Here is a 20,579-nt window from a genome sequence, read left to right as displayed (position 1 = left end):
GCTTTGTCTATTTGCCTTAGTTTTCACTTTACGTTTTTGTAGGGATCCTGGGAGGGGCTGCATGGAGATCTGCTGGCAGGATGTCATCTAAAATCAGGGTCACCATCGTGAAACCATTTTCAGCCACATTCTTCTTCTATTTTCTATTTTTCTTGTTCCTTAACTGGCTCTTCTTGCATCTGGCCCCCCAATTGGCAACCCTTAGGGTCAGCCCTTTGCTACTGACCTTCATGACCTTGAACAAGTCACTTTACCTCTCCAGGTGTCAATATCCCCATGTGTACAATAGAGATTGGGCCCTCAGTGTTTCCTGAACCAGTGCTCAGCAAACTCTGTGTATGATCAACACGTGGTTCCACTGCATGTGACTAGTATGAGGCTCACACCATATGCCTCTTGCCATTGCAATTTGCAACACCCAAGCTGTTTTTACCCCATACAGTGAGTCCTCTGATCATGGCCTTGGATGTTGTAGCAACATCAAATTACTTATAACAGCTTTAAACACTTAGTCTTGGGTTTTGTGTTTACCTCCTTGAGGACCAGTGACAGATTCTGGGTAGTCTGCAGACCACACTTTGAGAAATACTGTCCCAATTTTTTTCAGTGAACAGAAAGTTCTAGAAAAACTAATAGGTGATGTGTAAAAAAACAAAACCAAAACTTGTTCCATGTTAACATATTAAAAGCCCTGAGAAGTACTGTGTCTAAAACAACACAAAATTAAAATCTGTTTGTCTAACCTAGTATTTCCCTTCTTTTCTTTCAACACCTACTTACACCGTGAGGAGTGTTGTTTGTCTGAATGCCAATTTAGGGCATGTTAGTGTAATAGGTCTCCAAGATTTCTTGCAGTCCTGAGTTTGACCCTGATTCTGTGTTCTCTTCCTGTCCACCTTTATCCCTTGGAACAGACCTTTCCTGCCTCTTGCTTCAGTTACCGATTCCATACTTCTCCTGCTGGTGATGTTATCTCAAACCTAATGTATCTGCAACTCCTTTCTCTCGTTGAGATGATTGCAACAAAAAGAGTAAAGAGAGGTGGAGTTACAATTTATCAGGGACCCTGGACAGAAAGTTGCTGAGGCTGAGGCCAGGGGAAAACCAGATTGCTGATTTGGATTTCAAGTCAGGTCTTGCTGCAAGCTTCTTTACAAAGCCTCCACTTGCTGGTATTCTGTACGCAGGCTAATTGCAAGTTCAGCTTTCCTCCAAGAAGCTCAGGTCTGTTTTCAAAGTTAAGTGCACTGTCTCAGTGATGTTTATGGAGCAAAATGTTTGAAAGTGTTGGAAAAGGTGAAGCTTTTTTCCACTCTTCCTGGCACAGTGTAGCTCATGTGGAGGGTTCATCTTTTAATTAACCAACAGATTACCCTCCACCCCTCTTACTGTTATAATTCAGCATGTGCTTGCTGCAACCACTTTTGCTTACCTATGCTTAAATCCTTAAATGTGTGTAAAACCCCTTCATAATGTCTATTACCTTTAGAAAAAAGCAAAGCCTCTTCAGCATTACTGACAAGTCCCTATTGCCCTTCTCTTTTACTCTTATTTAAAACTTCCATTACTTATTAGAATTCCCCTTACATTATTAGAATTTAACTGAAGACTTGTAATACAATGGAGACAAAAGATACTGCAAGATGTAAAGATATTAAAAGTAAGTTGTGTAACAAATGGTCGTTATTACTATTACCACACTCCAGCATCCTACTTGGAGTTCCTACACAGGCCACGCTGTTTCACCCCTAACTCCAGGCCTTGGCCCAGTGGGCCCTGCTGGTTGGTCAACTGGTCTTCATTTGTCAGGATGCCATGTACGTTTAACCTTTTCGGAGGAGGCTTCCCTAGTGTTCCTAGGCAGTTTCTCCTTGTTCTTGTGCTGTCACCTATACTTGGCTTTTGGTTTATGATTGCATAGCACCCTGTATTGTGACTACTTTTCTTTTTAACCTGATCCTTCCTTGAGGGCTAAGATCTTATCTTTTTTTTTTTCTTTACCCTTGAATTCCTGAGGACAGTGTCTGACACTAGGTAGTTGCACAAAACTATTTTTAAATAAAGACAAACAAGCAATAGGACACAGAAGGAACAAAATGATGAGATTTTCGCATAATCCAAACTTCATTTTAGACAAAATTTCCAAGTATTTTCCCATCAAATCTTTTCTTCTGGGAGAGATGCTGAGAAGAGGAGGCCTGATATTTCTTTCATTTCCTTTTGCTTCAAAAGTCTTCCAGAATGCTGGAGGTAGTAGTGCTGGGGAGGGAGGGAGGGCTCCGCGGGTCAAAGAGCGGCCTGTACACACAGCCGAAGGTTGACTGCAGACATGTTTGAGAAATTCTAGTGAGGGAGGGAGACTGGTGATGTAGAAAGAGTTCCAGTTGGCTCTGGAGTTCACTTGAGAGTCAGGCAGGCCTGCTTTTGAATTCCGACCATGTCACTAGGTAGGCAACCTTGGATATGCTACTTGGTCTCTAGGGCTCAGACTGGCCAATTTCCTCTCTCATTCATGTCACCAACTCTGTCAGATCTCCTCGCTCTCAGACCTCAGCTCCTCCATCTCCTTGCCTGACTCTAGGACAGTGATGTTTCTTCCCTAGTATATAAGTAAAGGAGAAACCATTAGTTGAAAGCTTCTTCAGGAGGGGAAAAAATTTTATAAACACATAGAGAAACACACACACACACACACTCACACACAGAGGTGCAAACTCCTTCAATTTTTGGTCCCAACGCTTTTCCTTTCAAAGTTAGCCATGTCTGTGTCAAGCCTGGGGTTCCCCCTTATCGAGGCTGGCCATGTAAATTATCTTCCAAACTCTAACACTGGAGAGTGAAAGGGGTACTATTAATCATTACAGCGGGACAGCAGTTATAAACCAGGACTGTCTGGAGCAAACAGAACATTCTTAACCTCTCATTAACAGTGAGAGAGGTACACTTCCCCCTGTTTACCGGCGCCTTCCTACAAGCATTTTAACATGTGAAAACTTTCCCTTCTTAAAACCACAAATGAGCCAAAAGCTAAAAAACTTCTTCCTAGCCATGTTCTCTTCCAGCTGCCACCTTTTCTGCTGCCCTTCATAGGCTCTGTTCTTTCTAAGCGACCTCCTCACCTTCTATTTTCCCCTCAGTCTACTGCAAAATGGCTTCTACCTTCATGACTTTTCTGGTGAAGCTGCTTTCACCAATTGGGGATCCAGTGGGTACTTTCAGTCCTTGTTTTACCCGACTCTCAGCAGCGTTTGGAGTTTGTAAGTTTGCTCTTTTTGGAAACAGCCCTCTTCCTTTAGCTTCTGTGACACCACTCTCTCCTGTTATTTTCCTCTTTCCCTCCCTTTCTTCTGGACACACTTATTCAGTCTCTTCAGAGAACTGCTCTCCTCCTTGTTGCTTGGGTGTCATTCAGCCTTTAGATTCTGTGTTAGGACCTTGTCCTTTCTCATTCCGCAGTGGTCCTGGCACATCTCTTCTATTCTCATTCCCCCAATTCCTTCTAGATGGGTTAAAGACCGCAAACCGGCATCTCTAGCCCAGAGCTCTCTTTGGAGGACAAATCTGTCGGTCCCATTAGGTACTGCACATCTCTGCTTGGCTGTCCCACAGGAACATCAAACTCAATAGCTCCATCTTCTCTATTCAGAGAAAGGCAGCCACTTCCACCAAGGTACCTATGCTAAAAATTTGAGAACGATTCCCCAGTACTTATTCTCTCTCACTTCCACTTCCAATTGTGTACCAATCTCCATCCGTTCCATCTCCTTAATATCTTTCAAATCCTTAACTACCCTCCATTCCTTCTGCCATTGTTTCAGTTCAGGTCAAATCATCTACTTGGATTACTGTTCTCAGAAGCAGACTTTTTCCTCTCCATTGTTTTTCTCCATATTGTAGTTGAGTGATTTTTTTTTTTTCCTGAGGAAGATTCACCCTGAGCTAACATCTGTTGCCAATCTTCCTCTTTTTGCTTGAGGAAGATTAGCCCTGAGCTAGCATCTGTGCCAATCTTCCTCTATTTTATATGTGGTTTGCCACCACAGCATGGCTGATGAGTGGTGTAGGTCTGCAGCCAGGATCTGAACCCACAAACCTGGGCTGCCAAAGTGGAGCATGCGGAACGTAACCACTAGGCCATGGGGGCTGGCCCCGAAGTCATCTTTTTAATACACAAATCTGATCACATCACTTTCTGCTTAAAAGTTTTCAATGTCTTCCCATTGCCTTCAAGATAAAGTCCAAACTCCTTAACTCTTATCAAGAGCCTTTAGGGTCTGGCCTCTGATTAGATTTGCAGCCTCATCTCTGGTCATTCATTCTCTTTTTTCCCTTTTTCTCTCCACCTACAATAGGATTCAATGGGTATTAGAATGAACAAATCTCTTTGAGCCTTAATTTCTTCATCTACAAAATGGAGACATCTGTTTATCTTGCAATTATAAAGATCAGAAATAATATATGTAACATGTCTACCACAGTGCTGGGTACAGAGTAGACACTTGATAAACGGTAATATGTTTTTGCTAATGGTAATTTTCATTTGTTAAAAACTATCAGTATTCTAAGGAATGATGTCTAAACTAGAATGATGTAAAATAATGAATCTCAAACACTTTATTACTAAATTTGGTGTTGTCGTTTACTTAATGCTAAGGAAACTTGGTGAATGAGGGAGCAGATTTTTGCCAACATTTTATTATGAAAATTTTCAAACATGAGAAAAGTTGGAAGAAGTTGACAGTGAATACCTGTATACCACACCTACACTCTTCAATTAACATTTTACTATACGTGCTTTATCATATATCTATCCATTCCTCCGTCCATCCCTTTATCTACTCACCTATCAATGCATCCTGTTTTTTTAAAAATTTCTTCTCCGCAAAGCCCTCCCGCTACATAGTTGTATATTCTAGTTATAGGTCCTTCTAGTTCTGCTGTGTGGGATGCTGCCTCAGCACGGCCTGATGAGCGGTGCTAGGCCCGCACCCAGGATCCGAACAGGCGAAACTGTGGGCCGCTGAAGCGGAGCGTGGGAACTTAACCACTTGGCCACAGGGCTGGCCCCCGCAGCTTACTTTTTTGATGCATTTTAAAACTAAATTGCAAACATCAGGACACAACCCACTATGTACTTCATCATTAATGAAAGTTCAATATTTGTTTATAACCCCTTTAAAAAAAATATTGAAATAAAATTTGCATACAACCAAACACACAAAACTTATGTGTACACTATTCAGAGAGTTTTGGTAAATGCATAAATAAGCCTGTGTAATCCAAACCCCTATCAAGATGCAGAACATACGCATCACTCTAGAAAGTTCCCTCATGCGTCTCTAGTCAATCTCTGTCCCCAATCCCCCAAAGGCAAGCACTCTTATGATTTTTTCCACCAAAGATTAGTTTTGCCTGTTCTAGAACTCGTAAGTGGAATCAAAGAGTATGTACTACTTTATGTTTGGCTAATTTTGTTGAACATAATATTTTTGAGATTCATCTATGTGGTTGAATGCATCATAGTTTGTTCCTTTTCATTGCTGAATAGTATCCCATTGTATGAGTATTCTAGAGTCTCCATTTTTCTGTTGATGGACCTCTGCACTGTTTCTAGTTTGAGGCTATTATGAATAAAGCTTTTATAAATATCCTCATACAAGTCTTTTTGTGGATATATAACAATTTCTCTTGGCTAAATACCTAGGAGTGGAATTGCTAAGGTGGTTAGCTTTATATGAAACTTAGCTTTCCAAGAAACTGCCAGACCTTTTCCCAAAGTGGTGAATGGGACAGTTTTCAATGTCTTAACTAAGTGTAATCACAAACAACTAAATTTACTGAGTGTTTTCTATGGGCATGAAGCTTCATTTAGATACAGTATGTCACCTGATTCTTATACCAAGCCTATGGGGCAGATATTATTATCCTCATTTCACAAGTGAGATAATTGAGGCACAGAGAATTAAATAAGTGCCCAAGGTCACACAGCTGGTAAGTGGTCGAACTTGGATTTGGATCTACGCAGGGCAGACTCCATCTCCTATGCCTCATGCCTCCTAGTATATACCAGGAAAAAAAGAAGCGTTATTTCTTTTCTCATGAAATGAATTAATTTCCTTGACCTAATTAATTTTCCTTGAAAATGGGTCACAGGAACCAAGAGTTACTGTGTTCCTCAATAAACACAATAGAAATGTAAATTCTCCCCATGACTTAGATGTGGTACAGAGAGTGAACAGGGAGAAAACAAATGCAGCCACCAAGGACTTTATCCTCCCGGGAGATTCTTCAAAGTTATCTTCAAAGACATCCCATCTCTATGGCCCTGTGCAAATCCATCTAGTTTCTCTTTAGAAAAAGTGAAGGGTTAAACTTTCGAGTCTCTTCCTTGGGCTGGTTAATAAGAGCATGATGCCTCTTCTCTATAATTAAGGAAGGAGCCTGAGGCTTTAATGGAGAGGTGTATACCCTGCACTGAGGCGGGGAGATAAGAGGGCACTCCTCCCACAGTTTTTCTAAGCTGTTAGAGCTCACTCTCAGATCCAGACTTGCTTTGGAATATCTCCGGGAAACTTAAGGCAAGAAGGAGGACCAAAGTGAACACATCTCTCCTTTTGGGCCAAAAGTCCATCTCTTATCTAGGACTCTGACATCCTAACTTCCCTGTCTCATCTTTGAAAAACTCTCTAAACCAGAGGAAGTTTCAAAAAAATAAAAAAGAAGAGCTATAGGTGGGAGTTGTTGGTTAGGGAAGAGGCAAGGAGCCTTCTGAAAACAGGTATCAAGTTTGTACTTGGATTCTGGCTCCCAGGCCAGGGGCCTTATGAGAAAGCTGGTAGAGTATGTGGTGGTTGATGTCTCAAGGCTTTCCCTCAGTATTTTTTATGTTTCTGGGAAATACCAAAGTATTTCCACTCTTCTCGGGTCACCTGTTAGCTACCCGCACCTGGCATACTTGTCAGGATCAAGTCCATACACCTTAGGATGGTGAATGAAGACCCTCAACAACTGGGCCCAGCCCCTCTCCAGCCTCTGGCCTGCCACTCTTCCCTGTGCCCTAGGTTTGAGGAAATCCTTGCAGGTCCCTGTGGATACCACATTTGCCCCCAAAGAAATGCCTCTATTTCTCCTCTCTTTCCAGAATCCCTGTTCATCCCGTTCCAAAGTCACAAATACAGCAATTATTTGTTTACATACACACTCCACCTCCTAATGCTCTTCAGACTGATTTCTTTTCCCCAGGCAGAAATGTCTTATTCTACTTTGTATATCTAGTCCAGCATATAACAAAAATTTAATAAAATTTTTCCTAGTAAGAAAGACATACGGACAGAAACTTTTAAGTAAACAAACGCTTTATTTGAACCACCGTAAGAGCTAAATTATTTGTTTTGCTTGTGTCACAGAATGCTATTTTCATCTCATAGTGAAAAAAAACATTTGTGCCCAGGATGTTAAGATGACAGATTTTACAAGTACGGGACACAGGCCAGCTGTCCTGTATGTCTTTCGAGCCTCGGTGAGTTTGCTAGGGGCCAGGGTCTAGGCGGTCTTTAGCAATACTTCTGGGAGACGGGTAGGGTTCGGACAGATGGGCTGCTCTCAAAACCATTTGTATGCCACAAAGTTTAACGACAATCAGGACTTTTCTCTGGAAAAGTCTAGAAAAAGAGTGATGTCTCTGAAAATTTCACTTTTATTCCTTTTAATCTCCAGAACTCGTCTTGGTTTTCTCTTGTTTGCCTAGACACTAACTACGACGTAGGCCCTACCTAGATGCCTCCAGCTTTGATCAAAGTCCTGCTGACCAACTGGCAGCCTGGTGACTCCTAGGGGCAAATGTCCCTGACATTTAGTGTCTTCTCTACTTAACCAATCCAGGCCTTGGTCTCCTCCCTCCCCACCCAGGGAGGGGAACTGGGTGACTCTGGAGCCACTTGTGCTAACTGGAAGGAACTGGGCGTTGCTGGGCCCAAAGCCAGGAACTTGAACTCTGCTGAGGAATGGGATCTGGGTGGCCGCTGCCTCTCTGAGCAGGGCTGGCAGCCAGCTCCCGGGGTGACTGGCTACCTCGAGGAGAGATGCTTCTGCTCTGGACAACAGGCAGCTTGTTTGGTTCTTCCTGCCCGATCGCTCTCCTGCTGCTTTGCACTGCACCCCTGGGCTTTGGTCAGCCCGCCTCTCAGCAAAGTGTGCGATCTGCTGCAGACTTGAAAACCTCAGGCTCTACCTCTTCTTCCTTCAAAGCTGTGTTTCCCTGCAAGTTGAAAGCCAACAGGGAGGATCAAGTTTCCTTAACTCCTTTTCTTTCGGCCCCGGAGCCAGACTCTTTGGACCTGCATACCAGAAAGGTTCTATTTTACCCCATCGCCATCCCCGGCATTCTGATTTTAGGTTGATCTCTGACCTAGAACCTGACAAAGAAGCCAAAGACTCCATTTTCAGGAACACTCATCACAATACATTCACGCTAGGACACCGCTCATCCTCCTCCGGGGTGGCCCCTGGGTTTCCAGGTTCTCGTGAAACTGACTTTTGTTGTTGTTCACCTTTTTTAGCTCCGTGACCATCACTTCTTTCTCCCGCAGCTTTCCTTCTCTCGTTTGCTTTTCTTTTTCTTCGCTTCTGCAATCTGCCTCTCTCTTGGTGGAATTTTTTCTTTTCTTTCCTCTTTACGATGTTTAGTTTTTTTCTAGTCAGCCTGATCGTTCCTCCCTCTCCTGGCAACCTCTCTGTTTCAGGGTTTAACTAGGAGATTTTATGAATCACCAGCGAGTTTCTAAGTGGTTAATCCAGGGGTAAGGGCAATTTGTTTCTGCTGAGGGTTAGATCCCTGATCAGGCCTACTCTTCACTGTGTGGGTAATCTTCGCCCTTCCTCCTACCACTGTTTCAATGCTGCTCCATTACTCTGCAACAATTACCCATCCTCTTTCCAGACAAGGAGGCACCTTTTCTCATTTAAATTCCTCAACTCTTTAGATTTCTCAGACAGACGGCTGCCCTAAAAATGGCACATGAAATCTGCACAGAAAAGTTATTATAAAAACCTTTTCCTTAGGAGTCCTCTGTCTGACGGTTCAGATTAGCTGTTATTTTGTGGAAACAGCATTAGAAAATTTCCGGTTTTGCTACCTATTGGCTGTGCCACCTTGGGCAAGCCACTTACCTTGGTTCTTAGCGTCCTCACTGGTAAAGTGGGATCACTTCATGGGAGTGCTGTGGACATGGGATAACAAGCAAAAAAGCACTTTGCAAACTGTATTGAGAGGGTAGGGTAAATGAGCAAGGATCGTGTCCGGATTCTTCCTTAAATCCTTCAGAGGGAAAGGATCATGAAATATTGAGATTTGTTTTGGTCAGTTTATTTTAGGTGGGTCTCAGGGAAAGCTGCAAGCTAGAAAAGGTGCAGAAATCTTTGTGCAGTAACATTTGGCTAAAATCGAGGGTATAAGCGGGAGGATTTTTTGTCCACAGAGGGTCCTAAGGCATTCTGAGAGTTTTGCAGTTGTTGCGAATCCGGTCTAGGCTAACGGCCCCAGGGAAGGGCTTTGGGAAGTGGAATGACTGCAAGGTGGTTTCAACACTCACTCCCAGGCAAGCCTGAAGCCCGTTTAAAAAAACAGTGTGCGTGGGCCAAACCCAAAGCCACCTGGGACGTTTCAGACTGGCACCACCTCCTCTGGCTGTTGCCGAGGCCATCCAGAGGCCAGAGCCCTGATTCAGTGGAAAGTAAAGAGAGGACTGCAGGCTTTGGGACTTTGTGCAGACGTGCTTGCAGCATGGAGGGCGGGAGGCAGGAAAGGAAGGAGGGCATTGAGAGCTGAGGCCCCACCTTTCATTCCAGCAGAGCGCAAGGCAGAGCAGGGAGGAGTCACAGGCCCGGCGCTCCCATAGGTGAGGGAGACTCCTCTCTCTGGGAGAACGTGGTGCTCACTGCTCCTGGAGTGGCCTTGGCAGGGGTGCTGGAGCCCTCGGTCTGCCCGGTCTGGTCTCTGGGGCCAGGGCTGGGTTTCCCTCATGTATGGCAAGAGTTCTACGCGTGCCAGGCTTCTTCTCCTTGGCATACAGCTCGCAGGTAAGAGCTGAGGGGCTTCCCTCGGCAGTTCCTCCTTCACTGCCTGCCCTCCAAAGTTAGCTACCTGTCTAAGAAGCTCCCGAGTTTTGTCTGGGAGCCTGAGCCACAGTGGCAGTTCGTTTTAGTTTTGACTTTACTGAAACTGAAGTTGGAGGGTTGTTTTTGGGGAACTGCTTTTGGACAAACAGGTTTAGGTGTGTTTCAGCCGCCAGTGATTGAGGCACAGAGAGGGCTTTCTAATCTCGGGTTACAAACCATTTTGTGTGGCTACTCTCAACCTCCTGCTGCAGGCAGGACTTGGCACTTGGATTTCTGTGTGTGGTTCTTGTCTGAGACTCTCGGCAGCTCTGGGAGAGCCGAGATCGTCAAGGAGAGAGATCTGCCGTGGTTTTGAAACTGCCCCAACATGCATATTCCCAATGTAAATATCATGGTAAAAAATGCCACGTGGTTTAAAGGTTCTAGGGGCGCAGGCAAGCATAAGTTATCTGGGGTTGATTAACTCAATTTCTGCAGAAGACTCGAAACAGTACAAAATCTACATAACAAGGACCCTTTCTGGAAACCTTACCTGCTGGGGGACCATTACACACACGATACATAATGCTTAATCTTAAGACATGCCTAATTCATGTTATGATTAGTTTTGGTTTTTTGTTTCTGCTTTCAATTTTATTTGCCGATGTTTATAGCTTGTTATAAGTTTTGAAGTGGGTACCATGAGGCCAGGGCATCAGGCTGTGGAGAAAGTGAGAGCGCTAAGGCAGCTTGCTGTGTGGTATTTTTATTTGTTCTCTGGAGAGGGTCAAGGCTGCATACAGGCAGGAGCATGCAGACTCTGGGCGAAGTAAGTTTGAGAGCTGGGGCATCTCAGTTCTGTTTTATGCCGTACTCAGACATTTATTTTGGTAGTGTCAGCAGAAGTTCTCTTAATACACACCCCCTGTGAACCCTTCCTTTTCCTTTTCTTCCCGGCAGCTCTTTGGCCTACCGCAGCTGTGGAAATTTACACCTCCCGAGTGCTGGAGGCCGTCAACGGGACAGATGTTCGGTTGAAATGCACCTTCTCCAGCTTTGCCCCTGTGGGTGATGCTCTAACAGTGACCTGGAATTTCCGTCCTCAAGATGGGGGTGCTGAGCAGTTTGTAAGTAGATTACTGTCATTTTCTAGAGGAACTTGGTCACGAAAATAAGTCAGCCCATTTCTCCTTGCCCTTCCTGTATTTTTCTTAGCAACCAGCATAGGGTAAATCTGGGAAACAATTCCTGAGACAGAGACTGATAGAACTGAGACACCAGTGAAGGCGAAAGCAAGAGGTTCTTTCAAGAGAGCTGCAGGTGGGGCGGGAGGCTTGCTGGTGTTTCTCTCCTGCACCCACCCTCTCAGCCTCCTTGCCCAGGTCTTGAATAGGACCCTCTGCCTTTTCTCCTTGCTAGGTATTCTACTACCATGTGGATCCCTTCAGGCCCATGAGTGGGCGGTTCAAGGACCGGGTGGTCTGGGATGGGAACCCAGAGCGATATGACGCCTCCATCCTCCTCTGGAAGCTGCAGTTTGATGACAATGGGACATACACCTGCCAGGTGAAGAACCCACCTGATGTTGATGGGCTGGTTGGGGAGATCCGGCTCAGCGTCGTACACACTGGTAGGTTGTGCAGGGGAAACGGTATGGGAAGTGTAAGAGCTTATAGAAAAGAGAGGGGCAATCTTTTGTGATGACTGAAGGAGCAGAGAAGGACCAGCCCTTTGGATTTGGAAACTACAGAAAGAGACTGAAGAGTCCTACGGTAAAAAGAGAAAGGCTTTGTTTGGCTGTGGAAAGAAACAGAAAGCAAAGGGACCCAGGGAATCTGCTACAAAAACGGCATTGAGATCATGAAAGGGAGAGGAAGCGACTCTCTGATATAAGGCTAACAATAGGCCTGTTCATTCACTCACTTATCCACGAGGTACTTATTTAGTACCTACTCTGTGTCAGGCACTGTCCAAAGCGCTTGAATGTACTATCGCGCTAATTCTCACAACCACCGTAGGAGGCAGAGACCGACCACGGGAGCTATCGTTTATCGATTACTTCCCATGCGTCAGGGGCCTTACATATCTTATTCGGTCATCCCATCAGCTATTGTGCTCTTAGTGCCCCCCATTTTACTAATGAGGAAACTGAGGCTCAGAGAGGTTAAGTCACTTGTCCAGTCATGTAGCTGGTAAATGGAGTCACTCGGAACTCAAACCCAAGCATCTTTGACTCCAAAACTGTGCTCCAAACCAAGACATCGTATTGCCCGCAGTCCCACAAAGGACAACCTGGAAAACTTAAGAGTTGTAAATTTGGGTTTGAGTCATTGCTATCACTTACCAGCTTAAATAAATCTTATTATTTTTTCTCCTGTAAAGTGAGAATAATATAGCAAGGATTATAGTGAGGATAAAATGAGACAATAAATGTATAAATTCCCCAAATACTGAATAGTATTGAAAATTATAACAGCTACCATATATTAAGTGTTTATTATGTGCAGGCGCAGCATGGAACAACCACACAAATAATTTTATTTTTTATAAGAACTCAATAAATGGATATTGTTATTTCTATTTTATACATTGAGGAAGCTGAGGCTAAAAGAAGTTAACTACCGCAAATCACACAGCTAGTAAATGGTGGAGCTGGTATTTTAACCTAGCTCTCTCTGGTGTGTGCTCTTAACCAACACACAATACCACTACGCAAAATATATAAGCCAGTAAAGTGGGATGACTTCCTCCTTTCATTCCTCGTATCATCCTTCAAGGCCCTATCAATAGGGAGCTGTGTGACCTTGGAGAAATCATTTGAGTACTGAAAGAAGTAATGTAATGTCTTTGGACCTTAGTTTCTTCTGCAAAATTAACAGGTTAGACAAGAACACGTGGTTCTTAAACATACTGTGATCACTACTCTTTGGGAATCTAATGAAAGCTGTGGCCTTGCTTCCCACAAAATGTACACACATGCAACATGGCGTGGATTTTGTGGGCTTGTGGCTCCCTGCCCCCATCCTCTTTCATGGACTTCAGGCTGGGAACCCCTAGGCTAGACTTTCTCTAATGTCTTTTCTGGCTCAGAGGGTTTATTGAAGTTTAAATCAGAAATCAAGCTAAAGGGGCCGGTCCCGTGGCTGAGTGGTCAAGTTCACGCCTTCCGCTTCGGCGGCCCAGGTTTCGCTGGTTCGAATCCTGGGCGCCGACATGGCACCTCTTGTCAAGCCATGCTGAGGTGGCATCCCACATGCCACAACTAGAAGGACCCACAACTAAAAATACACAACTATGTACCCAGGGGGCTTTGGGGAGAAAAAAGAAAAAATAAAATCTAAAAAAAAAAAAAGAAATCAAGCTAAAGACAAGAGACTCATGCTTCGCAGACTCTAGCCTGGTTTAGGAGCCTTCCCTCTTGCATCATTTATCCACTAGCTATAGTTACTGATTCATTTGCCTAGCTTCCCAGTGCACATGAGTTCTTTACAGGTAATGTCTTCTTTGGCTTTGTATTTCCATCACAGCGCCTGGAACATAGTAGGCCCTTAATAAACTTAAATAGATTACCAACTGAATGACAGAAGTGCAGGGGTCAGGGAGAAATAGTCCGGGCACTAGATTTGATTAGGTCAGCAGTAACCTTACCCCACTAGGTAGTTCAACTGGCCCAGTGGTTCTCAAAATTGTAGCATGCATCAGAATCTCCTGGGGTACGAGTTTAAACAGATTGCTGGGCCCCACCTTTAATTCACTAGGCTTAGGGTGGGGCCTGATAACTTGCATTTCAAAGTTCTCAAGTAATATTGTTGCTGCTACTCCTAGGACCACAGTTTGAGACCCACTAAAGTAGTCTGCAGGGCTTTCCTGCTGCTGCTAGAGTTTACGAGGTAACATGGTTAGGAGAAAGGATGATTCCATTTAATAATGGAAATGAACCCCATGTTATATCTTTAGATTTCATCATAGTCCTCCTCGTTTTAGAATCGTAACTTGACTTCTTTCTCCTTACAGTACGCTTCTCTGAGATCCACTTCCTGGCTCTGGCCATTGGCTCGGCCTGTGCAGTGATGGTCACAATAGTAATTGTGGTGGTCCTCTTCCAGCATTTCCGGAAAAAGCGATGGGCTGAAAGAGCTCATAAAGTGGTGGAGATAAAATCGTAAGGCTGGGCAGTTCTGGGAAAGTCTTCTAACACTCTTAATGGTGACTCTTGGTATTTTACACTGGGTTACATAATTGTTGAACAGATGTTCTTCCCTTTGAGTAAATCTTTTTTTAATTTTTTTTTTTGAGGAAGATTAGCCCTGAGCTAACTACTGCCAATCCTCCTCCTTTTGCTGAAGAAGATTGGCCCTGAGCTAACATCCATGCCCACCTTCCTCTACTTTAAACATGGGACGCCTACCACAGCATGGCTTTTGCCAAGTGGTGCCATGTCCACACCCGGGATCTGAAGCAGCGAACCCCGGGCCACCAAGAAGCAGAACGTGTGAACTTAACCACTGTGCCACCAGGCCAGCCCTCCCTTTGAGTAAATCTTACGTAAAAGAATTCAGATTCACAGGATGGATAAATCAGGGCGTGCATTAGTAACTCTACAAAAGCTTTCTTAATTTTAAAGAAGATTTCATTATAGGCTTTCTTTATGATGGAAGATTTGATATTAACATCTAATTATGTAAAGCTTTTCTAGGATATTCCTTACTTGTAATGTAAAGCATACATCTGTAAGAATCACTGGGCAGTCAGCAGGGGCACTATAAGTGAGTGCCTAGGAAAGTCAGCCATGCTGATATAAGGTGCTCAATAAATTTTTTTTTTATTGAGATAAAATTTACCTACCATAAAATTCATCTTTTTAATATTCCTGAAGTTGTGTAACTATCACCACTAATTCCAGAATATTTTCATCACCCCCAAAAGAAACTCCATACCCTTCAGCCATCACTCCCTATTTTTCTGTCCCACCTGGCCCTGACATAGTAATCTGCTTTCTGTCTCTGTGGATTTGCCCATTCTGGACATTTCATATAAATGGAGTCATTCAATATGTGGCCTTTCATGCCTGGCTTCTTTGATTCAGTATAATGTTTTCAAAGTTCATTCATGTTAAAGCATGTAGTAGTACTTCATTCCCTTTTATGGCTGTATAATATTCCATTGTATATACATAGCATTTTGCTTATTCATTTAGTTGATGGACATTTAGGTTCTTCCCACTTCTTTGGCTACTATGACTAATGCTGCTACGAACATTCATGTATAACTTTTTTTTTTTTTAAAGATTTTATTTTTTCCTTTTTCTCCCCAGAGCCCCCCGGTACATAGTTGTGCATTCTTCGTTGTGGGTTCTTCTAGTTGTGGCATGTGGGACGCTGCCTCAGCGTGGTCTGATGAGCAGTGCCATGTCCGCGCCCAGGATTCGAACCAACGAAACACTGGGCCGCCTGCAGCGGAGCGCGCGAACTTAACCACTCGGCCACGGGGCCAGCCCCGTTCACGTATAACTTTTTGTGGAGACATATGTTTTCAGTTCTCCTGGGTATGGAGTGGAACTGCTGGGGCACACAGTAATTCTATGTTTACCATTTTGAGGAATTGTCAGACTGTTGTCCAAAACAGCTGCACCATTTTACATTCTCACCAGCAATGTATGAGGGTTCCAATTTGTCCACATTCTTGACAACACTTGTGATTGCCTATCCTTTTGATTATAGCCATCTAGTAGTTTTGAAGTGGTATCTCGTAGAGGTGTTGATTTGCATTTTCCTAATGGCTAATGGCATTGAGCATCTTTCCATATTTTTTTTTTTGCCATTTGTATATACATTTATTCAAATATTTTGCCCATTTAAAAATTGGGTTCTCTTTTTATTCTTGAGTTAAAAGGCTTATTTATATGTTTTAGAGATTACGAAAGTGCCTTATTAGATACATGATTTGCAATTATTTTCTCCCATTCTGTGGGTTATCTTTTCACTTTCTTAATAGTGTTCTTTGAAGCACAAAGTTTTTAATTTTGATGAAGTCCAATTTATCGATTTTTTTTCTTTTATTGCTTGTGCTATTGGTGTCATTTCTAAGAAACCATTGCCTAATCCAAGGTCATGACAATTTATACCTATGTTTTATTCTAAGAGTTTTACAGTCTTAGTTCTTACATTTAGGTCTTTGATTCATTTTGAGTTAATTTTCGCATATGGTATGAAGTAGGAGTCCAAATTCATCCTTTTGCAGTTGCAGTCTTTCAGTCGTCACAGTAACATTTGTTTCTTTTCTTCAAGAAATATTTACTGAAGTAAATAGAATGATTTTAAGGAGCCTAATGAACCCAACTCTGAGTTTCTGGTTTGAATAGAATATAATCAATAAAAAAGATGACTTCTAGGTCAACATCACACTTTTTTCTTTGAATGAGGAGTTAGAGAATACTGATGGTAAACTAAGGTGTCTGCTTTAAATCGCTGGAGTTCCCAAGTTATATTCCCATCTAAAAATATTCTGCCAAGTGCCTAAGTTTGGCTGCCTGGGGCATGTGGAGGCACGAGCACCATCACTTAGATGGCACTAGTGGTTTAGCTCTCTGTAGGCTTGCATCTACTCCCAGATGCAGGTAATTCTTCCCAGAATATGGCGGGAAAAGACCTCACCCGCAGCTTTTTAAATTTGCCCCCTTGTTTCTTGTCTTGTTCACCTGACACTGGTTTCTGCTGCTTTGTTACAGAAAAGAAGAGGAAAGGCTCAACCCGGAACAAAAGGTCTCCGTTTATTTAGAAGACACGGGCTAACACTCAGACGGTGAGATTCACAGATGGGTTGACTTCTTTCCTTAGCATTCCTGTCTGGCCCATCTCTAATGAGAACCTCCCGGACTTGATGATTTTTGGGTGTTTTCTACATGAAATTAGAGGAGCCGTGTCAGGGAGAGAAAAGTCTTCTACCAGTTTTATGGATGGCTTCCCCTTTGAGTGTGTTTCCTGCAAAGGATCAGGAAGTTAGACCCTACTACCATTAAAGCTGAGAGAATCCTAAGATTATTTGGGGCTTTGGGGTTACATTTACCACCACCAAGAATAATAAATTAACTTTCAACATGTAAATAAATCTTTATTTTTTTAATGAAAGAATATCTGCTTGTTTTATTGTAAATCAATCATAGCATTAAGAGAGTGATTCAACAGATATGCCTGTCATTTTGACAGAACTTTTGTTCTATTTGAAGTTGATTTCAACACCTCTCATTTTATTATTGGGACTATGAATTGAATTTGAGTAGTGTGTAATTTTGTTTTTCCAGTTTTCAGGTTTATTATGCTTAAAAGGTGGGATGATTTATTTTTCATATGATCAGAATTTCTTCATTCACTGAAGTAGGCCCACTATTACTATTTGCAAAAAGAGTCATATTTGTATAGCCTAAAGCTCCAGTGGAAGACCTCAAGGATTTATAAAATAGAATATGGAGAAAAATGACTATTGTAAACCCAGAAAAACAAATTTGGTATCACAGAGGTTTTCCCAAGGGTTATTGTCTTGTTAGAAGCAAGTAGAGTCTCTATCAAGTCAGGGTCATGGAAATTAAAGACGACGACTGCTTTAGAGTAAAAGAAATTTAAGGAACTAACATAAGTATAATGTGTGATCCCTGACTGGATGGATACCAGTTTGAACAAACTGGTTGTAAAAAGATTTGGGGGAACAATTGGGAAAGCCTTGAATATGGATAATAATATGGAATTATTATTAATTTTTATTTGGTATAATAAGGGCATTATTGTTATATAGGAAAATGTCCCTACTTTAAAAATACATATTGGAGTATTTAGGAGTAAAATGTCAGTAATTTGTTTTAGAAACTTCAGTCAAAAAATATATCAAATAAGGAAAAAATTCTTTAAAATTAGGTGATGGATGAATTCCATACACTGTCTTCTCTACTTATCTGTATGTCTGATTTTGTTTATAATAAAAGGGAGAGAGAGAGAGAGAGAGAAGGTATAGATCCCGTGCAAGGCAGAGGCTATGAATTAAGGACACTGACTCTTGAGAACTATGCAATAAGGATGAGAAAACTTCTTTTAAAAGCTAAATTAGGGGGAGCACAAATACTTTTAAGAATATTTTCCTTCATAATGGAGAACCAATCTAACAATATATATGTAATTCATAATGCCAGGTGCTCCTATTGCACTTTTCTCAAATGCGTTATCCATTTAAACTTCTGTTTTGTATTTCAGGAAGCTGAAGATTTCCAAGCCCAAGAACCCTAGAATGAGTTGAAGTTAATGGAAGCTTTTCTTTGACTTTTCCAGTTGAGATGTGTCTTCCAACCAGCTCCGCAGTACATAACCTTCTAGATAAGCAACATCTCTCTGGAGCCAGCCTAGGGCCCTCTTGAGCAGATACCAACAGACTCATATACAGCTCCATTACTAAGGTTTTATTTAATTACAGAGCACAAATATTTTTCAAGTGCTCCTTAGCTTTTGTACACCAAGAAGCCACATTTTTGCCTTAAACACTCCTTGTGGATTATTAATTGTATATACATACATTGGCATCAACTGGGATAAAAGCCAACTTGTCATGACATTTCCTTTAACATAGTTTCTTTAGAGCAGCATTCTTGCTACTGAAGTTAATGTGTTTACTCTTTCCTTCTCACACTCTCAGTTAAAAAGGTGAGCTAATTCTCCCAGCTGTTTTTGATTGATTAACAGACAATCCCAAATTCAAACTGTTAAAGAACAGTTTGATTTTTATGGCTCTCCTTAAGTATGAGACATGTCTTCTTTTATTGAATTTCTTTCAACATCCTAGATGATAGGTTGTTTTCTCTTTTTTTCAATGGATCCAAGGTTTACAATAGCACAAGTCTAAATCACAGAGTAACTAGAAAAGGTTACGTACATGCTAATAGATTGACAAATGCCACTTCTGGATGAATTGCTTGTCACCTTTTTTCTGCATTGTGAAAGATAATCAACAGTGTGGGTCTTTCATTAGCAGTGAACGGCTTTTTAGCTCACCATCTTTTTTCCTCCAATTCAATTACCTACAACAACAGAGCAAAGTCTGTGCTCATTTGTAGACTGGAATCATTAAGCAGTTAAATAGAAGGATTCTGAAATAGTATGTCACAACTTAACAAATTTAGGGCTGGTGAAAAAAAATCAACCCTAAATGATGATAATTTTGTAGTGTTACACAAAGCTCCGAGAACTGGAAGAGATTATGTAAATTTTTTCTTTTTCTTTGCTTTATTTTTGTTTTAATTTACTTGCTTATTTTGGAGGAGGAAGGATTTGGTATGGGGCAAAGAAATATCAAAACTAACAGAATGAAACCAACTTTCTTCTTTCTTCTTTTATAGCAGTAAAGCAAAATTCATAAGTGAGCTATGGAAAGAAGAGTGTCTCTAAAAAAATGTCTAGTTTCCCAGTGTCTTTTCAAACTTAAGCCACAGTAGCATTTATTCAAAGGATAGAAAACATCTAAAAGTTTAGGCCTCTCCAAAATCTTTATAGCCTGATATTTTCAGTTTTCACCAACTGGGCTGAAGATGCTATTTCTTTTAACAACTGGAATTTCCAAATAGGTTATCTGTATTTAAAGACGCTGAACTTTGATATTTTTTCCAATACTTAAAAAAGAAACTGGTATAATTTACATGTGAACCTTGATTCTGAAATTCATTCCATACCTGTCTCATTTTGCCTTTTACACCAAGAAGCGAAGTTTAATACCCAGTTTTGAAGCTAAAAATTAGATTTAAAGCCTATGTTGCCTTTAATTCACATTTTCTATTTTTCTTCAAAATTCAGCCTTTTAAACTGTAACTGGATATTTCTTCAAATAGATGACGTGGCTGATGTTCTATTAAGTATAATGAAGTAGTTAAAAACTCATGGAAAGTCTTTCCAGCAAAACTTGTAGCTTGTGTCTTGGCTAAATACTCAAGGGTTAATACTGTCCTGTTGTTTAATGTCTTCTTCCTAAAGAGAACTTTTGTATTGTAATTTATTTTTTATTGTGCCTTAAACACTTATGCAAATAACCTTTAGTAATAAAGAATTACCAATTATATGATACGCTTATATACAAATCTAAAAATTTTACATAGCAAGTAACAGAAAACAGCTGGGTATATATTTTATTTTCATTGAAAAATTTTCTTAGAGGCAGCCTGGAAGTCAATAATGGATAGAATTAGTTTCTACTGGATAAATAAACCTAAATGGATTTCCCCAGAATTTTCACATTGCATTGTATAACTGGGAATTTGGCACAACAATTACTTAGTTTGGGGACTCTTTCTAAGGAACAGTGTCTATTCCATTTGGTCCTTTTATATTACCTTCTTAATAGAGAAAACCACCAGGTTTCAATTCTAGTAAAGGAATGGGAGTTGAAAAATGGAAAATTATTAAATTTTTCTAAAAGCTGAAGTATACTTTTTCCCTCTCTTGCTTTCAGTAAAT

General features: G+C 41.6%; 2 protein-coding genes across 2 annotated transcripts in view; one reads left to right on the top strand and one right to left on the bottom strand.

Moving 5' to 3' along the window:
- The window catches only part of CD3E (CD3 epsilon subunit of T-cell receptor complex), a 58,282-nt gene that overhangs the window by 36,846 nt on the left and 857 nt on the right, over window positions 1-20,579 (bottom strand). The window lies entirely within an intron of this gene.
- On the top strand, window positions 7,981-20,546 carry MPZL2 (myelin protein zero like 2). The gene is made up of 6 exons (XM_001500934.5): window positions 7,981-10,077; window positions 11,056-11,222; window positions 11,515-11,725; window positions 14,110-14,257; window positions 16,823-16,896; window positions 18,336-20,546. The coding sequence occupies exons 1-5, from the start codon at window positions 10,020-10,022 to the stop codon at window positions 16,884-16,886; spliced, it is 648 nt and encodes a 215-aa protein (XP_001500984.1). The 5' UTR covers window positions 7,981-10,019; the 3' UTR covers window positions 16,887-16,896; window positions 18,336-20,546.

Source organism: Equus caballus, chromosome 7, assembly GCF_041296265.1.
Source record: "Equus caballus isolate H_3958 breed thoroughbred chromosome 7, TB-T2T, whole genome shotgun sequence".
NCBI classification, from domain to species: Eukaryota; Metazoa; Chordata; class Mammalia; order Perissodactyla; family Equidae; genus Equus; species Equus caballus.
Note: the sequence above shows the minus strand (reverse complement) of the source record. Positions and strands in the feature narration are given on the sequence as shown.